Source organism: Penicillium taxi (genome assembly GCF_028828555.1).
Source record: "Penicillium taxi strain IBT 34144 chromosome Unknown utg000005l_segment0_segment0, whole genome shotgun sequence".
Classification (NCBI taxonomy): Eukaryota; Fungi; Ascomycota; class Eurotiomycetes; order Eurotiales; family Aspergillaceae; genus Penicillium; species Penicillium taxi.
Window position 1 is genome coordinate 4,054,496 of NW_026643207.1, and position 20,182 is coordinate 4,074,677.

At 46.8% G+C, this 20,182-nt stretch overlaps 7 protein-coding genes across 7 annotated transcripts; 4 read left to right on the top strand and 3 right to left on the bottom strand.

Moving 5' to 3' along the window:
* Positions 1 to 197: 197 nt before the first annotated feature.
* N7495_008802 (Aldolase-type TIM barrel) lies at positions 198 to 1,688 on the bottom strand (the record flags this gene model as incomplete). Its single annotated transcript, XM_057211453.1, has 5 exons — positions 198 to 263; positions 317 to 892; positions 950 to 990; positions 1,044 to 1,557; positions 1,620 to 1,688. The coding sequence occupies 5 exons, from the start codon at positions 1,686 to 1,688 to the stop codon at positions 198 to 200; spliced, it is 1,266 nt and encodes a 421-aa protein (XP_057060996.1).
* A 944-nt stretch (positions 1,689 to 2,632) lies between these two features.
* Positions 2,633 to 4,642, bottom strand: N7495_008803 (uncharacterized protein; the record flags this gene model as incomplete). The annotated part of the gene is made up of 3 exons (XM_057211454.1): positions 2,633 to 3,585; positions 3,638 to 4,139; positions 4,262 to 4,642. 3 exons carry the CDS (start codon positions 4,640 to 4,642, stop codon positions 2,633 to 2,635), a joined length of 1,836 nt encoding a protein of 611 aa, XP_057060997.1.
* Positions 4,643 to 5,193: 551 nt separating this feature from the next.
* Positions 5,194 to 8,108, top strand: N7495_008804 (ATP-binding protein; the record flags this gene model as incomplete). Its single annotated transcript, XM_057211455.1, has 2 exons — positions 5,194 to 7,192; positions 7,246 to 8,108. 2 exons carry the CDS (start codon positions 5,194 to 5,196, stop codon positions 8,106 to 8,108), a joined length of 2,862 nt encoding a protein of 953 aa, XP_057060998.1.
* Positions 8,109 to 8,972: 864 nt separating this feature from the next.
* Positions 8,973 to 11,148, bottom strand: N7495_008805 (uncharacterized protein; the record flags this gene model as incomplete). The annotated part of the gene is made up of 4 exons (XM_057211456.1): positions 8,973 to 10,050; positions 10,143 to 10,570; positions 10,686 to 10,905; positions 10,970 to 11,148. The coding sequence occupies 4 exons, from the start codon at positions 11,146 to 11,148 to the stop codon at positions 8,973 to 8,975; spliced, it is 1,905 nt and encodes a 634-aa protein (XP_057060999.1).
* Positions 11,149 to 12,974: 1,826 nt separating this feature from the next.
* N7495_008806 (uncharacterized protein) lies at positions 12,975 to 15,244 on the top strand (the record flags this gene model as incomplete). Its single annotated transcript, XM_057211457.1, has 2 exons — positions 12,975 to 13,368; positions 13,434 to 15,244. 2 exons carry the CDS (start codon positions 12,975 to 12,977, stop codon positions 15,242 to 15,244), a joined length of 2,205 nt encoding a protein of 734 aa, XP_057061000.1.
* A 526-nt stretch (positions 15,245 to 15,770) lies between these two features.
* N7495_008807 (uncharacterized protein) lies at positions 15,771 to 17,093 on the top strand (the record flags this gene model as incomplete). Its single annotated transcript, XM_057211458.1, has 2 exons — positions 15,771 to 15,940; positions 16,007 to 17,093. The coding sequence occupies 2 exons, from the start codon at positions 15,771 to 15,773 to the stop codon at positions 17,091 to 17,093; spliced, it is 1,257 nt and encodes a 418-aa protein (XP_057061001.1).
* Positions 17,094 to 17,539: 446 nt separating this feature from the next.
* N7495_008808 (GMC family oxidoreductase) lies at positions 17,540 to 19,462 on the top strand (the record flags this gene model as incomplete). Its single annotated transcript, XM_057211459.1, has 1 exon — positions 17,540 to 19,462. The coding sequence occupies one exon, from the start codon at positions 17,540 to 17,542 to the stop codon at positions 19,460 to 19,462; it is 1,923 nt and encodes a 640-aa protein (XP_057061002.1).
* Positions 19,463 to 20,182: the final 720 nt, after the last annotated feature.

A 20,182-nucleotide genomic window follows, 5' to 3' on the forward strand; every position in this document is an offset into this window, starting at 1 on the left:
CTTATCCCATTGAAAACTTTGGAGTCAGACCTTGGAATTGAGACGCCCGGGCGGCAAAATTTCTTATTAATTCGAGCACATATACAATGTTCTGTACCTACTCTATATACGATCCACGATACAAAATTAAAATTATGTCGAGGGCTCTCCGGGGCTACTTCTGACAGACTTCAAAAATAAATCTAACATTGAATCACTTAGACACCGGGTGCATTAGTGTCCAACCCCTTCGCCATGCGTTGAATCTGCCCAGCATAAAAAGCCTACATAGAAGTCAGTATCAACTCGGTCACATCAAGTGTTAGGTTAAACTTACACTCTCAACACCAGCACCAACCAAATTTTTCGGTAACCATTTCGCAAGGAAAGGAGTAGGCACCAATCCCAACGGCAGCCTCGCCTCCTCATCAGGAACGCTTTCATCAAGCAACAGATGCGGGAAACCAGGGTTCACAGCCGCAGGCCGCGCAAGACCAACAAGATCACAAGCACCATCCTGAATAGCCGACACAGCACCAGCTCGCGACCGGAATCCACCAGTCAACATAAGCACAAGACCAGGATGACGCTCGCGCACCTCCTTCGCAAATTCGAGGAAGAAAGCCTCGCGCGCTACTGTTCGTGCGGACTTCTCTTTGACTGAGTAGCCCATCATCTGCGGGTCTTCGTATGAGCCGCCGCTGATTTCTAGGAAGTCGATTCCAGCTGAGACAAGGATTGCGATTTGCGACATTGTTTCTTCAAATGTCTCTGAGCTGTGGTCTGCTGAATTTAGTTTGATTCCTATGCAGAAGGTTGCGGGCACTACTGCGCGTGTTTGGTGGAAGATGTCTATGATGAATTTTACTCGCTTTTCCGGTGTGCCGCCGTATGCGTCTGTTCGTAGGTTTGTCTGTGAAGGTTAGTTTTTTGTTCTGTTCTTATCGAACTGATATTATATAGATATTACCTTGCTGCTCAAAAATTGATCTGCCAAATAGCTCGTCAGCACTGGCAAAGGGAAGAGAACATTTGAACTCAATATTTGAGCGGTAGCGACATACCCATCAGGAACCCATGCGCAGCATGAAATTCCACACCCGAAAACCCAGCATCAGCCATAAGGCGCGCAGTATCAACAAATTGACGAATGACGCGGTCGATATCAGTCAAAGACATTTCCTCGGGATTCGACCAGGCAAGGGTAGCAATAGCTCGTTCGATTAGACCGTCACCAAGATAGATAGGCACGGCACTAGGCGCCAACGTCGGCGCAAAGAGACCGCGACGTCCAGCGAACCGTATAGACTGACGACCTGGATGGTTGATCTGAACAATCGCCGGAGTACCGTGCTTTTGGCAGGTGTCGGCGTATTTCTTCCATTGCGCTAAGATGGTTGTATCGCCTGTGTACTCGCCATGTAGGGCTGGGTCTTTGGGGCCGCCCATGTGGTTAACGTCTACTTGGACGTTACCTGTTATGATGCTGCCCCAGCCGCCTTTGGCCCATGACTCGTATGCAGCGGTGAGATTTTCGTCTGCATCGTTGTTCACGGCTATTTGCTCGGCCATTGCTGCCTATATAATGTTGGTTTTGATTTTATTTTTAATTATTTTTTGGTCTTTTTTGAGAGATTTACCTTGGATAACCGGTTTTGCAGGACTAGGCCGCAGGGCAGCTTGACTGAGTCTGCTAACGGCGAAGGCATATTGCTATCTAGATTCGATATGTTGAAATAGAAACTAGATATGGTGATTGTTCTAAATTAGCCCGGTTCACAACATGCACAAATTTCACAATAAACACCAGAAAGAACACGAAGACAATTTATTCTCTCACTTACCTGGAATATTCAATAAATAATCAGTTGCTGTAAAAATTAGATATGAGATTATCAAGATTTTATATGAAAATTAAAGGGGAAAAAATTGGACTAAAGGATTCCAGGATTAATTCTAGTAATCGGACAAGGAAAGATTGATCTCCCGCTCGGCCATGAATTATAATCACTCCGATTGAAGGGAGTATCCAGCTTATGTTGCCAAGACTGGCATTGAGAAAATCCCAAAGCTGTTTTATTTATGAGCGATTTGCAGATGATCATAGTTATCAAAGGGGAACGTCAAAGGGGAATGTTTATAGATGCTTATAAGGGTTGAATATATCATGATCGCTAAAAACTGATCTGGTTGGCTGTTTATCTATCCGATCATGAATGCCTGTCAAGCTAGAGAAAGGGGGTGTTTTTTTACTGTTTGCAGGATCCATAACGGGTGTATATTTATTTAGTTAGTACTCCGTACTTTGTAGCTTTTCACTAGATATAGAATTTAGTTTCGTCAACCTATGACAATTGGCCGGTCAAAATTCAGGTTGACAATGCCCAAGAGTCACATCATACATGACTTAGGAGTATGTTCCAACACGGTCGTGGATTATAAGTATAGAAATTTATTTGCTGAAAAATGATAAAGTCATAAAGGGAAGGTCTAAGTATAACTGCCTATCTTCCAAGATTACGTAGAATAGTTCGAAGATTACGTCTTTGAATCCTGATGCTTAGTTAGGTATGAAATTGAGTGGATATCTGGGGGACCACGAGAGTTGGAAAATATCCATTGGTGGAGAGCAAAAATTTCAAAAATTTATAGATCAAAAGAACATAGCATCATCGTCATCATCATCATCATCATCATCATCATCATCACCATTAGAGTCCGGACCATCTTCTTCATACTCCTGCATTCTCGCTCGATATTCTTCCAAGGAACATCCCCCAAATATGCTCCTTTCTGAAATCCTTCGACCACCAGCTACCCTCACAGGTAGGAGATTGACAATGTAATGAGAGCATATTGTACCGGGGCTTTCAATAAACCCCGAATTTGAAAACTGAGTCGTAAGAAGTAACTTGAATGTAGGGTTCAAAAACTCATTCAGGACAATCTGATTCAAGATGAATAGCACATCGATCAAATCTTTCTTCCAGGTCTCTGACTCAAACCAGGTAACATCGTCAATGATACAGATGATCCTAGCTTCTCTTGGGAGCTGCTCAATGAGCTGACGAAATATACTGCAGAGACCTTGCAGATCATGTGACTTGATCTGTTCCGCAAAGGAGCGAGTATTGATGAAGTTGAGATTGAATGTGATACCAGTGAGCAGTAACTGAACGATAAGACTTCGAATCAACCAGTTTGGACCAATATTGGGATGACACTGGGCTCCGTGGAGACCACAGAAAGTGTTCAAGACAATGTAATTGGTGTTTTTGGAGAGATTGAGAGAAAGAGTCGCACACAATACTGATAGTGCAGAAATGCGACTAGAACCGGCCTTTTGAAAATTACCCTTCACAAAGAGTGTTTCGGCTGTGAGGTTATTGATCCATTTCATGAAATACTCCGATGAGAGAAGCTGTTGAGCCTGGGTTTGAGTGGCGATATCAAATTGGTCCAACCGTTTAATTACTTGCTCAACGTCTTCAATTGGCTCCTTCAGTTGAACTCGCAGTGCATGGAATAATTCGGTATCAGAAAGGAAGGACTGTGGTTGGAATGGTTGAGCAGTATGAAAGGCGGGAAGAAATTGAGAGGCTGCGACTGACATTATTAGTCACCTAGTTAATACAAAGAGCGGAGTATCAAATCGTACCAGGAAGATCAGACAAAAAGAACAGATGAAGATAGTTTTTAGAATCAACTTGTTCCTTGTGCCTAGCTTGTTGCTCTATACGACTCTCCTCAAACTGCTTTGATAAAGTACTGAGGCCAGCAAGGACTTTGTTGCTATTGTCGTATGTCCTCACTAGATATCCATCTCGTACCTGCTGCAAGAATACGTTGAATTCGCCAACTGCAGTACCCATGTTACCGAGAATTTGGTCGATTTCTGCTGCCGTATGGTATGGGTTGAGCTTTTTGCCTAATCGCTTGGCCTGGTATCTGAATTTATCTTCCGATTTACTGAGGTTGAGTGTTGCAATGAGGTATGCTAGCGAGTGTGCAAGAACTTTGTATAGAACTATAGCCTCATCCCTCAGCTTGGGAATGGCAGAAAAGACATGTTGTTGTTTTTGAGTCTGGAACATCACACTAGGGATCTCGTGTAGGGCCTGGAGGATTTTCTCACGATTATCGGCGTTTTTCTTCGCAATCTGTAACCAGTTCAAGCGTTAGCTTTCATAGATGATAATATGCTTGACGATCATACATTGAGAATGACTTTAAGCCCAGCGCTCAATATGCCCAGTCCATGATCGGAAGGGATCAAGTCCACCCACAGACCGATGGCATCTGCGTAGTTTCCTGCAGACCTTTCTATCTGTCGAGGATTGCTGACAATTCCCTTCCCCTTTTGATTATACTTTTCTTCTGCTTCAATGATCTCGAGCAGAATATCATTGAGTTTGTAAGATGTGATGTTTAGTCTATATTTCTCCTCCGTTGTTGTATTATATTCTTCAAGAGCGATTCTTAAATCATCGCAAGGCGGAGTATCTTCAACATCTGGCGGCTCAAACCAAGTCGTCTGCCTGTTGTAAGATGCTTTTTCCCCTAGGGCTTTATGGTATTGATATCCATGTTTGTTGATAAATTCGGCGCTGATGGCAGCTTCTTTATCGGTGAATTTATGCTTGAAAGACTGGAAAGAGTACATTTTTACAATTCCACGAGTGTCTGCGGTATCTGTACATAAATATCCAACTTTGGAAGCTGTTAGGTAGAGGGGTGAGTTGCATTTTCGATAGAACGACCTCGAGGTCGGGACATTCCTTTCCCGTTAGATCGTCAGCCGCAGCTGTTTGCAAGTAAGCATTCAAGGTATGTATTTCCGGTATTTCCGTTCGTGCATGGAGGCGTCAGTCCTCTGGTTCTGATTTGATGCGTTGTGATCTTGCTAGCCACTCACTATCCTTAACTTGATATACCCCACTGGTAAACGCGGCAGATGAAAACTTATGCACAGAGAATTACACGTGGCGTGAGGACGTTTGTCAATATTATTTATAGATATGTGATATTCTTGACGTGCTCCACATATGTAAGGTCGTGAGGGGCGACCTGCGCGATAAAGTGAGACCTGAGAGGTGGAAAACAATTGGATTTACCCAGTTGAGCCGCCTCGATACTGATACTTTGAAAGTGCTAAATACTGCGTCTTAGCTCCTCCTAATTGTCTATTTTGAAATAATCACTCATTTTACTATCATGACTGTGGAGCTTTCAGATGGCAACAGGGACGGAAATTCCCTGAACGTCCCTGAGGATGGCCAATCCACCTACATCCGGAGGCTGGAGGAGCGCCTTATCGCCCTTGAACAAAGATTACTCGATATAGAGGGCACTAAGCAAGAGCATAACGATGACAAGGTAGACCATGAAGACAAGGAAAAGAACAAACTAAGCCATCCATCCTTCCCACCAATGGTCCCAGAGGTTCGAAGTGTCAATTACCTCCAAGCCTTCCATCATACCTTCACAGAACGAAGTATTCCTGCGATTGAATTAATGTCACTGTCAGCAAGTTGGAACGATGAATCTGCTAAGGCGGAAGCCTTTAGAAGGTCCCTGAAGGAGTTTCGTCCAGTGAAAGCAATAGAGACGGTCAACGACGCCAACGCCAACAGTACGGAGTCGAGAGATTTTGGGAGAGATTATGAGACCTCACAAATCAGAGTCCTCTCGCTACCTCTTTGTGAGCTGTTGTGGCCGATCATCTGCGGCGAAAGGATCAAACCGAACGAAATAGCCGTATTCTACTCTCCTTGGAGGGCGAATATCCATTATCATAAAGACGTGAAAGCAAAACTCGTTGATATGGAAAGAGAGCAAATGTTGCTTTTAGAAGATGGAGAGAAATCCAAGGCCAGAAAGCTACTGGAAGAGTTGCGAGCATATGTGCGGCTGATAGATAACGCAATAATGCCGTTCTTTTCTAGCTTCAAAACAATGACTGTCACCGACAGCTTCAAAGTTAGCTGGGAGGAACTTTGGCATTTGTTCATCCCGGGAGAAACTATTTACTATTCGGAAGCCAAGAGTAATCCTTCCAAAATGGATTACGACAGGCTCAAGAGAAGCGCAAGGCCAGACCAGAGACTATGGAGGGTCTACACAAGATACCAGAGCGATAGTGATAATGTTTTTTGGGTCAAGGCATACTGCATTGATTACAATGGTGAATCATACGTCTGCGTGAAAGAGTGGTTTTCTATCGAGCTTTACCACGGAAGGGTCAGCGTGAATTCTCTCGAAGTATATCCCATTCGATTTGCAAATGAAGAGAAGAAAATTATGGAAGATGCCATCGAAATTGGACGAGGCTTCATGAAAACCCGTGATTCAAAGCTAATGGCCCATACTGGATGGTCGTTCATTCCAGGGCAAGACGAAATTTTTGTGTCTGGCGATGTGGTGGTCAATTTTGAAGAAACATTCAAAGCTCATCCGGACTGGAAGCCTCTGAGCAAGCTGCCCTCGACAGGATTTATCGGGCGTCGCGGGGCTGGAGAAAGTGTGGAAAGCGAAGCTGTTTGGTATTGGACAGATGGACAGGCGCTCAAGGAGTTTCACCCTATGTGTATCAGTTGGGAGGAGCATCAGATTCCACGGTCTACCAAGATCGAATATTGTCGCAACCAAGATCTATTTCTATCTGCTTTGATCAAGAACGACTCGATCAAGTACACGCCGCGGGAAGAAGACCTTCATCTGCTGCCTAGTAGACTCTTTGGATATTCACTACAGGATAGAAGATTTGTCACATTGGATCTTTCAAATCTTCGGCAGATTGAAGAGAGCAGAGACAAGTTCAAGGATCTAATTATCAATAGGGATCATGAGGGCATGCTTCGTGCGCTAGTTGAATCCCATTTCAGAAGAAAAAGGGTCAATGAAGCCACAGGCATCTCAACTACTAATCAGGATATTGTTCAGAATAAAGGCAGGGGTCTAGTTATTCTACTCCATGGAGTTCCTGGTGTTGGCAAAACATCGACAGCGGAAACGATCGCTAGTGACTTCCAGAAACCCTTGCTCCCTATCACTTGTGGTGATCTAGGATTAGATCCTGCGACAGTGGAAAAGTCCTTGAAACGAATTTTTCGAGTGGCGCAGCTGTGGGATTGTATTCTGTTGCTTGATGAGGCAGACGTATTCCTTTCCGAAAGAGTATTATCTGATTTGAGTCGTAATGCGCTGGTATCAGGTTTGTGTATCATGCTTTTGTCACCTTTTTGAATCATGCTGACCTCTCTGCAGTCTTCCTCCGCGTCCTGGATTATTATTCCGGAATTCTGTTTCTCACCACAAACCGTGTGGGCACCATCGACGAAGCATTCAAATCTCGAATCCACATCAGCCTGTACTACCCGTACCTTGAGCTAGAGCAAACTGAGAAAATCTGGGAAGTCAACCTTAATCGGCTGGCGGCCATAGAGGCGGAGCAAAGTGGTGAACAGACACCCTTGTCAATTGACCGTCACGATATTCTCGCCTTTGCAAGAAAGCATTTCAAAAAAAGCAATACCGGCAAAGGCAGGTGGAATGGCCGACAAATTCGGAATGCGTTCCTCATCGCCTCAGCTCTTGCTCACTACGAGAAAACTCATGGCATTCAAAATGACACAAACCCACACGACCTCAATGCCCGACATTTCAAAACTGTAGTTACAGCTGGTACAGGGTTTGAAAAGTACCTTCTTGCAACCAGGGGCATGACAGATCAAGAGGCAGCTTATCTCAACAATACCCGGGCTGACCACATTCAGTCACCAGAATCTAGAGCCAATGCTCAAGGATCACCACAGCCATCCGCAGCTAAGCCCCCAACGTATCCAGGATGGGCCAATCAGTATCCTTCTCACCCATCTTTTACGCCTTCACAAGCCCAGCCAGTGTATAATGCGGCTACTCGCTCACCTTCTGCCAATAACTTCTATCCTCGGCAACCGCACCAGCCGCATTATGTTGTTCAGGTTCCAACCTCACAGGATCAATTTGGGCAGCCACCAATGGCTACAGGATACCCTCAACCACGGATGCTGACACCAGTGCCCCAGGATCAGTCTTATGAACAGGGCTGGAACACGCACCACGGAATCGATGATGACTCGGAAATTTAACTGTGGAAGAGGCTGAGCTCAGTGGGCTGTTCCAAGATTTTATTGCACTCACGATTTATGGTCAACTTTTGTTCTTGAGCAGGCATCTCACAATGGTCATTAATGTATTTGATTGAATTCCTTTTCGAGTATTTTGAAGTTCTATTTAAATAAGACTAATAACTATTTCTCGTATTCACAACTACCTACCGGGTACTATCGGTCTGATTTGATCAACGCTGGACTCTAGAGCATGGGCCTGTCCATACATAACGTATCTATTGTAATGGGGAGCGGACTGGCGGCGTGATCTGACTATTACCTTGTAGCAGTGTCTTATCAAAAGTTTCCAGAGATGTTCTCGCAGAACGTGCCCAGATGAGTGTCCGATACGGCATCCCGAATCGGGCCGAGTGGGCCCGTCTACATCCTTATCCAAAAGTTCCAGTTGATTCTTAACAGTCTTTGTTTGTGTTTTAACCTTGTATAGTATTTCTAGATGCTACAAATTGCTTTTCCTAATCCAAATGCAAGGGTACTCGTTCGCGGCGAGAAAGTAGGGGGGGTATCCCAATGAGAAGACCGAAAAATTGTGATCCGAAAAACGAGAAAAGAAAATGAACAAACCGATCAAAAGCACGCTCGAAACCAGAAATAGGTGAAATGATGATGTGTATATGGGATCATGATATGTGCAAGAGGCCTGGGGGTGTCTTCATATCAATCACTAGAAGTGTGGAAGGCCACTAAACGGGGATATTAGAAACGAGAATTCAAAAAGGCAGAAGAAAATGACATGAGATCGGATCATGCCACGGAACATGAGATGAAAAACCAAAACTTTTTTATCAAATGGGGGCAGAATGAAGAAGACTCGGTGAGATCTTACAGCTTAGCGTTCTTTTCCTCGGTGGGGGAACCGTTCGTAGACAGGACGAAGGGGGTTTGTGTGCCCAAGCTGGAAAGCAGGTGGCCGACTTCACGTTCCAGGGAGCGGACCTCAGTGTGAGGGTCGTACATACGGCTCTTGATCCAGTTGTCAAGATCAGAGTCGCTCATCTGGCGCAGGGTGACCTCGCGGTCGACCTTGTCGTCCTGGGCGGCGCGGATCACCTTGCGAGTAACGACGACGCTGACCTCGCGAATACGGGTGATGTCGGGGTACAACAGGCCACGCTGGAGCTCCTCGGCTGTAAGGGCCTGGGAGATAGCGGCACCGGAAGCGTAAATCATGTTCTCGGTGACACGGACGGACTTGGACAGAATGCTGCCGAGACCAATACCGGGGAAGACGTACATGTTGTTACCCTGGCCGGGGTAGTAGGTCTTTGTCTCGCCCTTGGAGTTGGTGAAGGTGTAGTTGGGGAAGGGAGAGCCAGAGGCGAAGAGACAGCGGCCGTCGGTGTGCTTGACGGCGGCCTCGAAGTCGCACTCGGACTTAGAGGAGGGGTTAGAGAGGGGGAAGATGATGGGGGACTCGTTCCAGTCGGCCATCTTGTTCAGGATCTGGGGGGTGAAGACACCGCCCAGAGTCGAGAGACCCATCAGGATGGTGGGCTGCACATGGTCGATGACCTCCTCGAGGGTCTTCCACTGCTGGCCCTTGTTGTCAGTGCGGGCAAAGTAGACCTTGTGGTCAGCGAGCTTGTCACCACGGTCAGCGGTGACGAGACCCTTGGTATCGACGAGGTAGAAGCAGCTACGGGCCTCCTCCTCACTCATGCCTTCGCGCATGAAGAACTCGGCAATTCCCCTGGCGACACCGACACCGGCGCTACCAGCACCGATGAACACAGCGCGGTGGTCCTTGCATGGTAGGCCGGAGCGCTTGACAGCGTTCATGACGCCACCAAGAATAACGGCGCCAGTACCCTGGATGTCGTCATTGAAACATGTGTAGACATCCTTGTAGCGCTCGAGAGCGGGGAAGGGGTTCTTGAAGTCCTCGAATTGGATGACAATACTATAATTTAGCGTTATGTTAGTCACACCACCTCATACCGAAAAGGGTTGGTATCGGAGAAACTCCGTGATCTTTGGATTTTTGAAACATACCCAGGGAAGCGCTCGGTGAGAGCAATCATCAGCTCATCCAAGAACTCGCGTTCCTCCTCCGGGCTAACCTTGTCACGACGGCTGCCCATGTACAAGGGGTCCTCACGAAGAGCCTTGTTGCTGGTACCGAGATCCAGAGTCAGAGGTAGAGTGGCCTCAGGACGGATACCAGCACATGCGGTGTACAGAGAGAGCTTGCCAATGGGAATACCCATACCGTTGATACCCAAGTCTCCGAGTCCGAGGATTCGGGAACCATCGGTGATAACGGTGATTTCCACATTTGACTGAGGCCAATTGGCAATGACGGAAGCGAGGTTTCCGCGATCCTCCCAGCTGAGGTACATGCCCTCGGGCTGTTGGTAGATCTCAGACCACCGTTGGCAAGCTTCACCGACGACCGGTGTATAGATGAGGGGAGTCAATTCCTGTGGTAAGTTCCGTTAGTGTCTATTTTTTAGATTGTTTTTTTTTTTCTCTTTTCTCTCTCTTGTTCCACAATCATGAGATGTGAAATGTGAGATGAGGGTTTTTGTGACATACCCGCAAGTGATCGGTCACAAGACGATAATAGAGGTGGACATTGTTCTTGCGCAGAGATTGGAGGTAGAGGAATTTGTCGATGGGAGTGTTCTTCAGGCCCAACTGTGCGAGACACCGAGTCTTTTGGGTTTCGTAGCTTTCGGAGCGAGGAGGAGTGAGACCGTAAGTGCGCAAGTACTTGCGAATGTAAGAGGGGTTGGCAGTATCATAGTTGGGTTCTCTAGAGAGCAATTGAAGTTAGTTGAGGGTCAGACAGAGCCAGGGATGATATTTCTCTCACGTACGTAGAATTTGTGCCATGCAAAGAGCGGCTTTGTTGGGGGGTAAATTGAACCATTGTGATGGATGAGCGAATCTTCAAGTTAGATGAAGAGTAGAAAGAGAGGGGACGAGGAGTGGTTATATGGCTACGAGGTAGGCTAAATTTCCCCTGGGCCGTTCGAGCCGTTCTGACACACGACATTCCGATGTAAAACAGAAAAAGATCCGGGAGTCTAGGAAATTCATGCTTCGTAAAAGTGACCTGGTCTGGAGACAAAGTCGGGAAGATTCGGGGATATGATGAAGGGGTCACGACAGCGGAGGCGCAGGATGTGGATAATTCGGTGAAGGCAGCGAACCGTTGTGCTTGAATCAGTGAGGATTTAACTGGAATTGGATCCAACGTAAAGCTTCTTTCCTTCTTCGGGAAACAGATTTGAGTGGAGTCTACAAGTATAAGAAGTACATGGTTGTAGTTAGTACGGAGTTGCCTCCGGTGAGATGGATTAGGGCTATTTCGGGATATTGTTTTACAAGACCTGAAGCTACAGTGTACACTCAACATTCCTACTGTGGTATGACGAACTAAAAGTAGAAGGAAAACTACAGTGCAGAATGACGAACTGTTTGGAATTTTGAAATTTTCATTTTGTTGATGTTTTCATGTATTAATCGCGGACTTCAACAGTTGAATATTATTGGAGGACCAGGCCGGCAGTAAAGGTGTTTGATGGGTCACGCCAAATGAGGTCCACTTGCCTCCACTACATCCACTTCAGCAAGCTACCAGAGCCTCAGTTAGTGCCGAAGTGGAGTCCTCGGCGATGGCTAAATCTTCGCTTTGTTCTAGAATAAAAAGTACGTCCCACCCTCACCCAGCCCCTCTACTTTCACTTACAAATAGTCCTAGAGCACGGAATAAGTGGTTTTAATTTAGTACGTGCTATGGAGTATTATGGAGTACTTCCTATTGCTGATAGGAGATATGGAATAGGGTCGGATGCCCCGTTTCAAGCCGGTGATTGTTTGGTTGGATTGCTAATGCCTCACCTGGTTTCTGAATGGCTTTTGGCGCCGAATGAAATGACTTTTATATACGTGACAGCCCCAACAGGGCTTTTGGGCATTGGGCACAGGGCGTGATCCCTTTCATCTTCCTATTTCTTTTCGTTATGGGTCCCCCTTGCTAAGGGGTTAATCCACTTGACATTATTAGAGACATACCTAAACTGATTAGGAACTCCATGTCGGAACTGGAGTTTGATCTGCATCTTCCCAACGGTAATTATTTCTGAAAAAATACTATGTCGTATGTATACGAAGTACGCTTGAGAACGAGTCTAGATCGAGGGATTTATAATGTATTCTATTCTTATTCACGGTTGGGCCCCTAATAGCCCTGCAAATATTAACTAGTCGCTTTTAACTAGTCGTTTGGACTTTCCATGTTTATACTACTCATACTTCCTAGGTTGCTTCTTCGCTCTTGACATCTGATATGTCGATACATATACATATATATTTTTATTATTATTTACGGATTCCTTGGGCATCTACTGCCTATTTTGTTAAATGTCGCGAGAAACCTCCAAGCTTAGGCTTGTTGTGTTCTACAATATTGACAAGGGTTCCTTACCCAGGACAGATCGCCGAAGCTTTCCAAGGTTCCTCAGATCGAATCGATCAAGCTTGGAAATTACCTAAGTACTGCATATCGAGCTACATGCATCTACCTAAGTACCTATTGATTTTTGAATAAGTCACATGAAGTTATCTGTCGTCTAAATAGTCCCACGATAAGTCTACTTACTGCTCTGTATAAATATGTAGAAGTGGCGTGTGTTACACGTACTTTTGTATGTCGTCATAACCAATGAAGCAGGTTCGCGCCTGCGACATACCTGTGCACCTGTAGCTCTCATCACCTACCCAGATACCTAGGTAGAGCTTTCTGAGCTTCCTGAGCTTCATTTTACTATCTTCCCTCAGCTATTTTCAGACACACTTCTAACCTAGCTGTAACCCATCATGCCCGATGAGACTGAGCCTCTTCTCCCTCGCTACGAGGATGACACTCCTCGCCAGCGCCAGCTGCACCAGAAGCTGCATTCCTATCAGATGATCCGTGCCATGTCCGAAGGCTACATGCCGTCCACCGAGCAAACCATAGCCAATCTACGTACTCTGCTCGCTTCGGACGTCCTCAACTTTCGGAACCAGGATATCGGAAGTGTCGGTCGCCAACTAGCTCGTGATGCTCGCCTGTGGGTCGAGGCCCTTATCAATTTTCTCTATCACAAAAACAACCAAGACCAGCTGCAGGAGTTTCTGTGGCGCCTATCTCAGTCACGGGCCTCACTCGATGGGTCCCGCGTGTCGCAACACGCCGCCCACGTGAAATCCCGCGCTGATACTAAAGCTGGTGGGTCTATATTTCCGCTTCCTTGGTAGGTTAAACACTAGGCTAATGTGGCGTTTTCTATTCAGCGTATGAAAGCTTTCGTACTGTGGGGAGCTTGCTTTTGACAAATGCCGACTTTCGTTTATTCGTCGACGATGTTGCTACTGTGGGCCGCCAGATCTTTGCCGACACTGCGACGTCCCTCTCCGAAATATCTAAGAACGTTGCCGAAGAGGTGAAGCCTTCGGAATTCGAGGCAGAGGCTCTGAATGGTGCTGGCGCTGACGAGGGCCATGATCTGTCGAGGGAGGAGGTCCAGGAGGAGATTGCCCACGCGGTTGCCGTCACCGGGAAGGGTGCAGCAGACACTGGACTGGCGGCTGTGAAAAGTGCCAAGGAGCACCTAGCAGGCCAAGAGAGAGAGACATTATTGTATCGTCTGAAGAAAGTGGTGACTAGACTACGTGAGCGATCTGATTACTCGGACTCTGTCTCTACTCTCACGCAGCTGGTGCAGCGCTATGCTCTCATCTACGCGAACGCGGCTGAAGATGCTACGACCGCTGCACAGGAAGATATCCATGTCAATGATGACCTGAAGCAGGCCGTTGAAAACTTCTGGCAGTTAGTGCGGTCTTTTGGACACGCGGAAGAGTGGGACCGACTGCAGGAGAAATTCCACAACGTGTTGCGCCATGCAAACAAAGATCCTGAATTTGAACGACTGATGGGGGAGGTCGGGGGCTCGTTAAAAGACATGCTCACCGACCCTGAGTTTTTTGATTCGGCGCCGAAGAAGCTCGAAGAACTTCAGCAACAGTCAGAGAAAATCGGATCAGAGACTAGTCTTCGCCAGGACTTGGATGAATTTCTCGCCCAAGCCAAGAGATCCTTGCAATCTGTACCCGAGGATCCGTTGGTTGTAACACTGATCAATGCCACCAAGAAATTCTATCACGACGCATATACTGCCTATAATGAAAGCTCGTCAGATCTTCCAGCAAATATTGCGAATGTTCTCTTCCCTGTTCTCCTGCGCACTATCCAATATGTGCCTATCCCTCGATTGGAGGTGTCGGCTCCAGAGATGGATCTGCTGCTGGAAAATCTGATACTAGAACCGGGCCATACGGTCAATTTCTCCTCGTTTTTGCCGTACAGGCTGCACCTTCAGACACGTAATGATATCGAAGTGATGAAGAAGCACTCGAAGCGTACCGATACATCTATCAGAACCATCTTCCAGGTGACCATCCAAGGCCTTAATGTCAGCGCCAAAGACTTCGGATACTGGTTCAAGACCCACGCCAGCTTCTTCCGCCTCCGAGATGAAGGAATTGCTAGCTTCTACCTCGACCGCCGAGGTGTCGACATCTCTCTAGATGTCGAAGTTGGTCGTGGCCGAGTTGAAGAGATCTTCACTCTACGCAGCGTTCGAGTCCGCATCCACAAGCTTGATTATACTGTCGATAAGAGTAAATGGAAGTTCCTGCTATGGCTCACAAGGCCGTTCTTGAAACCTCTCATTCGACGTGTTTTGGAGAAGAAGATCGCCGAGGAAATCGTCAACGTTGCACATGCTCTGAATCGGGAATTGGTCTTTGCTCGAGAACGCCTGCGCGCCACTCGCATTGCCAACCCTCAGGATTTGGCTACATTTATACGAGCTGTGCTTGCACGACTTAAGCCTGCTGACAACCTGGATGTCGAGGCTCGTATTGGTCTCGATACTCTGGACAGTGGTGTTTTCAAGGGTGTTTATGCTCCTGGCAGTATTGTCAAAACATGGCATGAGGAGGCTACCCGTGCTCAGGAGGCCATAGAAGAAGGAGATGAGAATAATGGACTGGGACATACTTGGAGAAATGATATTTTTGATGTGGCTGGAACTCGCTGAAAGCTCTCAGCTCAATGTTTAATGATTTGGTCCGTTTTTTAGGGAAATTGATCGTGGCGCACTCAAGGACTTCACCAGCCCTCATCCTGTGATTACCAGATGGTGAAAAGTAATGCAATTATGTTTTTTTTTTTAGGATTAGGAGGAATAAGAACAATGAATACCTTTGTATGGAGTCTCAATGTAGATTTGTTTCAATATATCTCATAGCTTCACGTGACCTGCCTTCATGATAAGGATTACCTGGCCCGTTCGATCGCGACTTACTTGACAACTGCGCCATATCTTGATTTCATTTAATTCCATTCTTTCTCTCTTCTACCCTGAAAAAACAATAGGGCCTTGTAAGCAATCCTCCATGACTGCCGCCTAATCCTCTTTCTCGACCCACCTTCGCCAGATCCAAGCTTTAGCTTCTGGGCAACATCGCAGCTCCGTCGCAACAAATATAAACCACGCGAAATATCGTCGATCAACAAATCTATAAGCTGACGGCGCAGCTGATCATAGCAATTCCACATACAAAATGCAAATTCTTCGCTTTTGGGCTGTTTTGGCCGTGCTGTTGTTCTCAGTTGTCGTTATTGCGGCTGAGGATTACTATAAAATCCTAGGCATTGACAAATCGGCTTCAGAGAGGGATATCAAGCGGGCGTACCGGACTCTTAGCAAGAAATATCACCCAGACAAGAACCCGTAAGTGTTCTCTCGCGCCAATGCAATATGATACTTGCGTAGTCCACTTCCTAACAATATATACAGTGGAGATGATACAGCGCGAGAGAAGTTCGTCGAACTCGCAGACGCATATGACGTCCTATCCACATCTTCTTTACGCAAAATCTACGACCAACACGGCCACAACGGTGTTGAGCAGCACCGTAAAGGCGGCGGCCGACCTAACGACCCCTTCGATCTATTCTCCCGATTCTTCGGCGGCGGCGGCCACTCTGGTCATGCTGGTTCTCGACGCGGTCCGGACATGGAAGTGAAAGCAGCTATTCCACTACGAGACTTCTACAACGGGCGCGAGATCAACTTCTTAGTTGAAAAGCAGCAGATTTGCGATTCTTGCGAGGGAACCGGGTCTAAGGATCGTCAAGTGGAGACTTGTGACCAGTGCAATGGACATGGTCGCGTTATTCAGAAACACATGCTTGCTCCGGGCATGTTTCAGCAGGTACAGATGCCTTGTGATAAGTGTGGTGGTCAGGGCAAGAAGATCAAGAATCCGTGTCCCGTATGTCATGGTCAGCGCGTTGTTAAGAAGTCTGTCGAGACTTCTGCTAGTATTGAGCCTGGCATGGATCGGGGCACGCGGTTGGTGTTTGAGAACGAGGCCGATGAGAGCCCTGATTATGTTGCTGGTGATCTTATTGTCATTTTGGAAGAGAAGGAGCCTGAGCTTGGCGAGGATGACGATGAACGTACTGATGGTACATTCTTCCGGAGAAAGGGCAAGGATCTTTTCTGGAAGGAGACTTTGTCGCTTCGTGAGGCCTGGATGGGCGGTTGGTCGCGCAACTTGACACATCTCGATGGACATATTGTGCGACTGGGTCGCAAGCGCGGCGAGGTTGTTCAGCCTTTTGCTGTGGAATCTGTAAAGGGTGAGGGTATGCCTCATTACTCTGAAGGTCATCTACATGACCACCACGATGACGGTGAGGCTGAGCCTGGCAATATTTATGTGGAGTATCATGTTGTTTTGCCAGACCAGATGGAAAGCGGTATGGAGAAGGAATTCTTTGCGCTATGGGAGAAGTGGCATAAGCAGACCGGTGTCGATCTGGCTGCTGATAGCGGTCGACCGATCCCTCCTCTTGATGACATGAATGATGAATTGTGAGGACTTTAAATTGTATATTCTATCAAGCGTCTTCATTTCCACTGTTGGTATTATGGCATTGTGCTAAACTAGATTTACTGCATCCTAGCAATATAGAACTTTGCTTTTTAATCTACGACTCTGCATATGATAATAGGTTTCACGCTGGTTATGTGGGAGGAACATACCAAGGGCCTGAATTCATTCCAGAGCAGGGCGATCGTTGCTGTTACGAGATGCTGAAGAAGCAATTATTCGGTAGTCAAGGGTCTCAGACCTTTGCATTGAAGATCTCGACCTCAATAAGACATTATAATATTCAGCTGAGAAAAGAACATCATTAAACTAGCTGGAATATTTCATAAATTATACACGCTCCGATAATTTCTTCAGTATTCTCTGTGATCAACTTCATGGAGCGCCATTCCTTTGATCAATAGATATCAGTCGCTCATATAACATTCGTTATGTGGTTTCTTGGCCTTTACCTAGCCATACTGAGTGCCACTACAGCAGCCGCCATCCAGCTAACCGGATATGAATATGTCGTCGTGGGATCTGGAGCAGGTGGAGGACCTCTAGCTGCACGACTTGCTCTAGCCGGTCATAAAACGCTACTAATCGAAGCTGGAGATGACCAAGGCCTCAATGTCAACTATACTGTTCCAGCATACTCCACCAGAGCTTCTGAAGACGGCGCCATCGCCTGGAACTTCTTTGTTCGGCACTATGAAGATGAAGAGCGCCAAGCTCTCGATTATAAAACAACCTATGAAACGCCTGATGGTGGTGAATATACTGGTCTTAATCCGCCAGAAGGATCAACTATGAAGGGCACATTGTATCCTCGTACTGGGACGCTGGGAGGATGTACTGCGCACAATGCTTTGATCACTGTCTATCCGCATGAGTCTGATTTTGAGTATATCTCAACTGTTACAGGCGATGCGTCGTGGGCTCCGGATAATATGCGCAAGCACTTCGAGCGACTTGAGAATAACGGTTATCTGCTCCCGGGAGCTGCTGGGCATGGGTATGATGGCTGGTTACACGATGAGACTGCTCCAATCAGTCTTGTGCTAGAAGACGACCAGCTACTGAGCATGCTACTTGGTGGTGCATTCGCTTTGGGCAACCAGACAAACTCGATTGTCAATCTGGCAACTCTAGTTGCTGGAGATGTCAACCAGGATTCTAAGTCGCGGGATACTAGCCCTGGTTACTATCAGATCCCAATCGCTAGCCACGGCGGTCAGCGGAACGGACCACGCGATTTCCTCGTTGCTGTTCGTGATGCGAGGAATCTGGATGGCTCGAAAAAGTATCCCCTTGATATCCGCACAAACTGCCACGCTACAAAAGTCACATTTGAAAATTCGACTGGTACTCCGCGGGCAACGGGTGTTGAGTTTCTTGACGGCCAATACCTTTACCGCGCTAGTCCACGCTCTAGTACTGCTGGAAATGGTATACCTGGGAATGTAACGGCATCGCGAGAGGTCATTGTTGCCGGTGGGACCTATAACTCTCCACAGCTACTAAAGCTGAGTGGTATCGGTCCTGCAGATGAGCTCCAAAGTTTCGGCATTGACGTCGTGTCTGATCTGCCAGGTGTGGGAACCAATCTACAAGACCATTACGAAACAGTGGTGCAGGGCCAGGTACCTGCGAACTTCAGCATACTGAACGGCTGTACTTTCAGCGTCGGTGGCCAGGCCGACCCGTGTTTAGAACGCTGGGAGAATTCAATCTTGGGTAATCGTGGCTCCTACGCATCTGCGGGATTTGCAACTACCATGCTATACAAGAGTTCCGTGGCAGCAGACGACGACTTTGATGCGTTTATATTCGGCGGCCCGGTTAACTTTCGTGGCTATTTTCCTGGCTATAGTGTCAATATCACTGAGCGCCACGACTTATTCTCATGGGCCATTCTCAAAGCTCATCCCCGCAATACAGCCGGTTCGGTGAGACTTCGCTCTGCCGATCCACTTGATATGCCCGAGATCATTTTCAACTACTTCGATACTGGCAGTGGTGACTACAAAGTTGATCTACAAGCTATAACTGAAAGTATTGAGTTGGCCCGCGACGCTTTTGCTCGCCAGCTTGTTGATGTGACGGAGGTTTTGCCTGGAGTGGGTATCACGTCGACCGTGGACATCCATGACTATATTATGGATACCGCTTGGGGACATCATGCTTCTTGTACATGCCCGATTGGCCGAGACGATGACCCGATGGCAGTTTTGGATTCTAAATTCCGGGTTCGCGGCGTGAGCGGGCTGCGGGTGGTGGATGCTTCTGTTTATCCTCGCATTCCGGGCACTTTCACTGCTGTTTCTACCTATATAGTTGCTGAGAAGGCGGCGGGTGATATTCTATCCTGATGATGTGACCAGTAAATCACCTTGGAAGTCGCTGGTGGCCTTATTTTGTTGTAAAAAGTTGAATCTCATGTCATCTGCACGTCTCTCTGTCGTACTTTTTGTACTTTTGTACTCCGCACTTAGTCCATTGATACTACATACATTGACCGCTCCCTTCGAGCCAACGTCTGCTGTTGGTTCCTTCAAGACAATGCTGATAAGCTTCGTGCTCAAACTGAGGGAGGGGTAGGATCAAGGGCGTGTTCATCGTTTACTCGCTGAATCTCTATTTAAAAACATGGGAAGGTGGAGAAGTAGCAGGGAATCTTGACCATTTTCAGATATGAATAGTCTCATCTCATCTAAGCACTGATCAAAACAGGGTTGAGAGCTTTTAAGGCCGAAGAAAATCCTCTAGGAAGAAAGGGGATTCTTCTATCATTGGATGAAATATGAATCTGGCCAAGTTGGATGTTCTCCGCTAAAGCCAACTTGCAGCATCGCACCTCGTATACAAGGGTGAATGAATTTCTAGTGCTTGTTGAATGAACAGGCTGATATACCCCTCTTCTCAGTATGCAAAGTGATAATTTAGGTTAGTCCTTATTCCAAGGTTGCATTTCTGGGTAGATAGCGCTATCTCCATAAGTCTTCCAGTTCACGGAGTAGTTCTGGGTAAATTTTTCATCTCCCAAAATTCCTTGTCTTCTATCCATTATAATTTCAAGGTATCATCAGCAG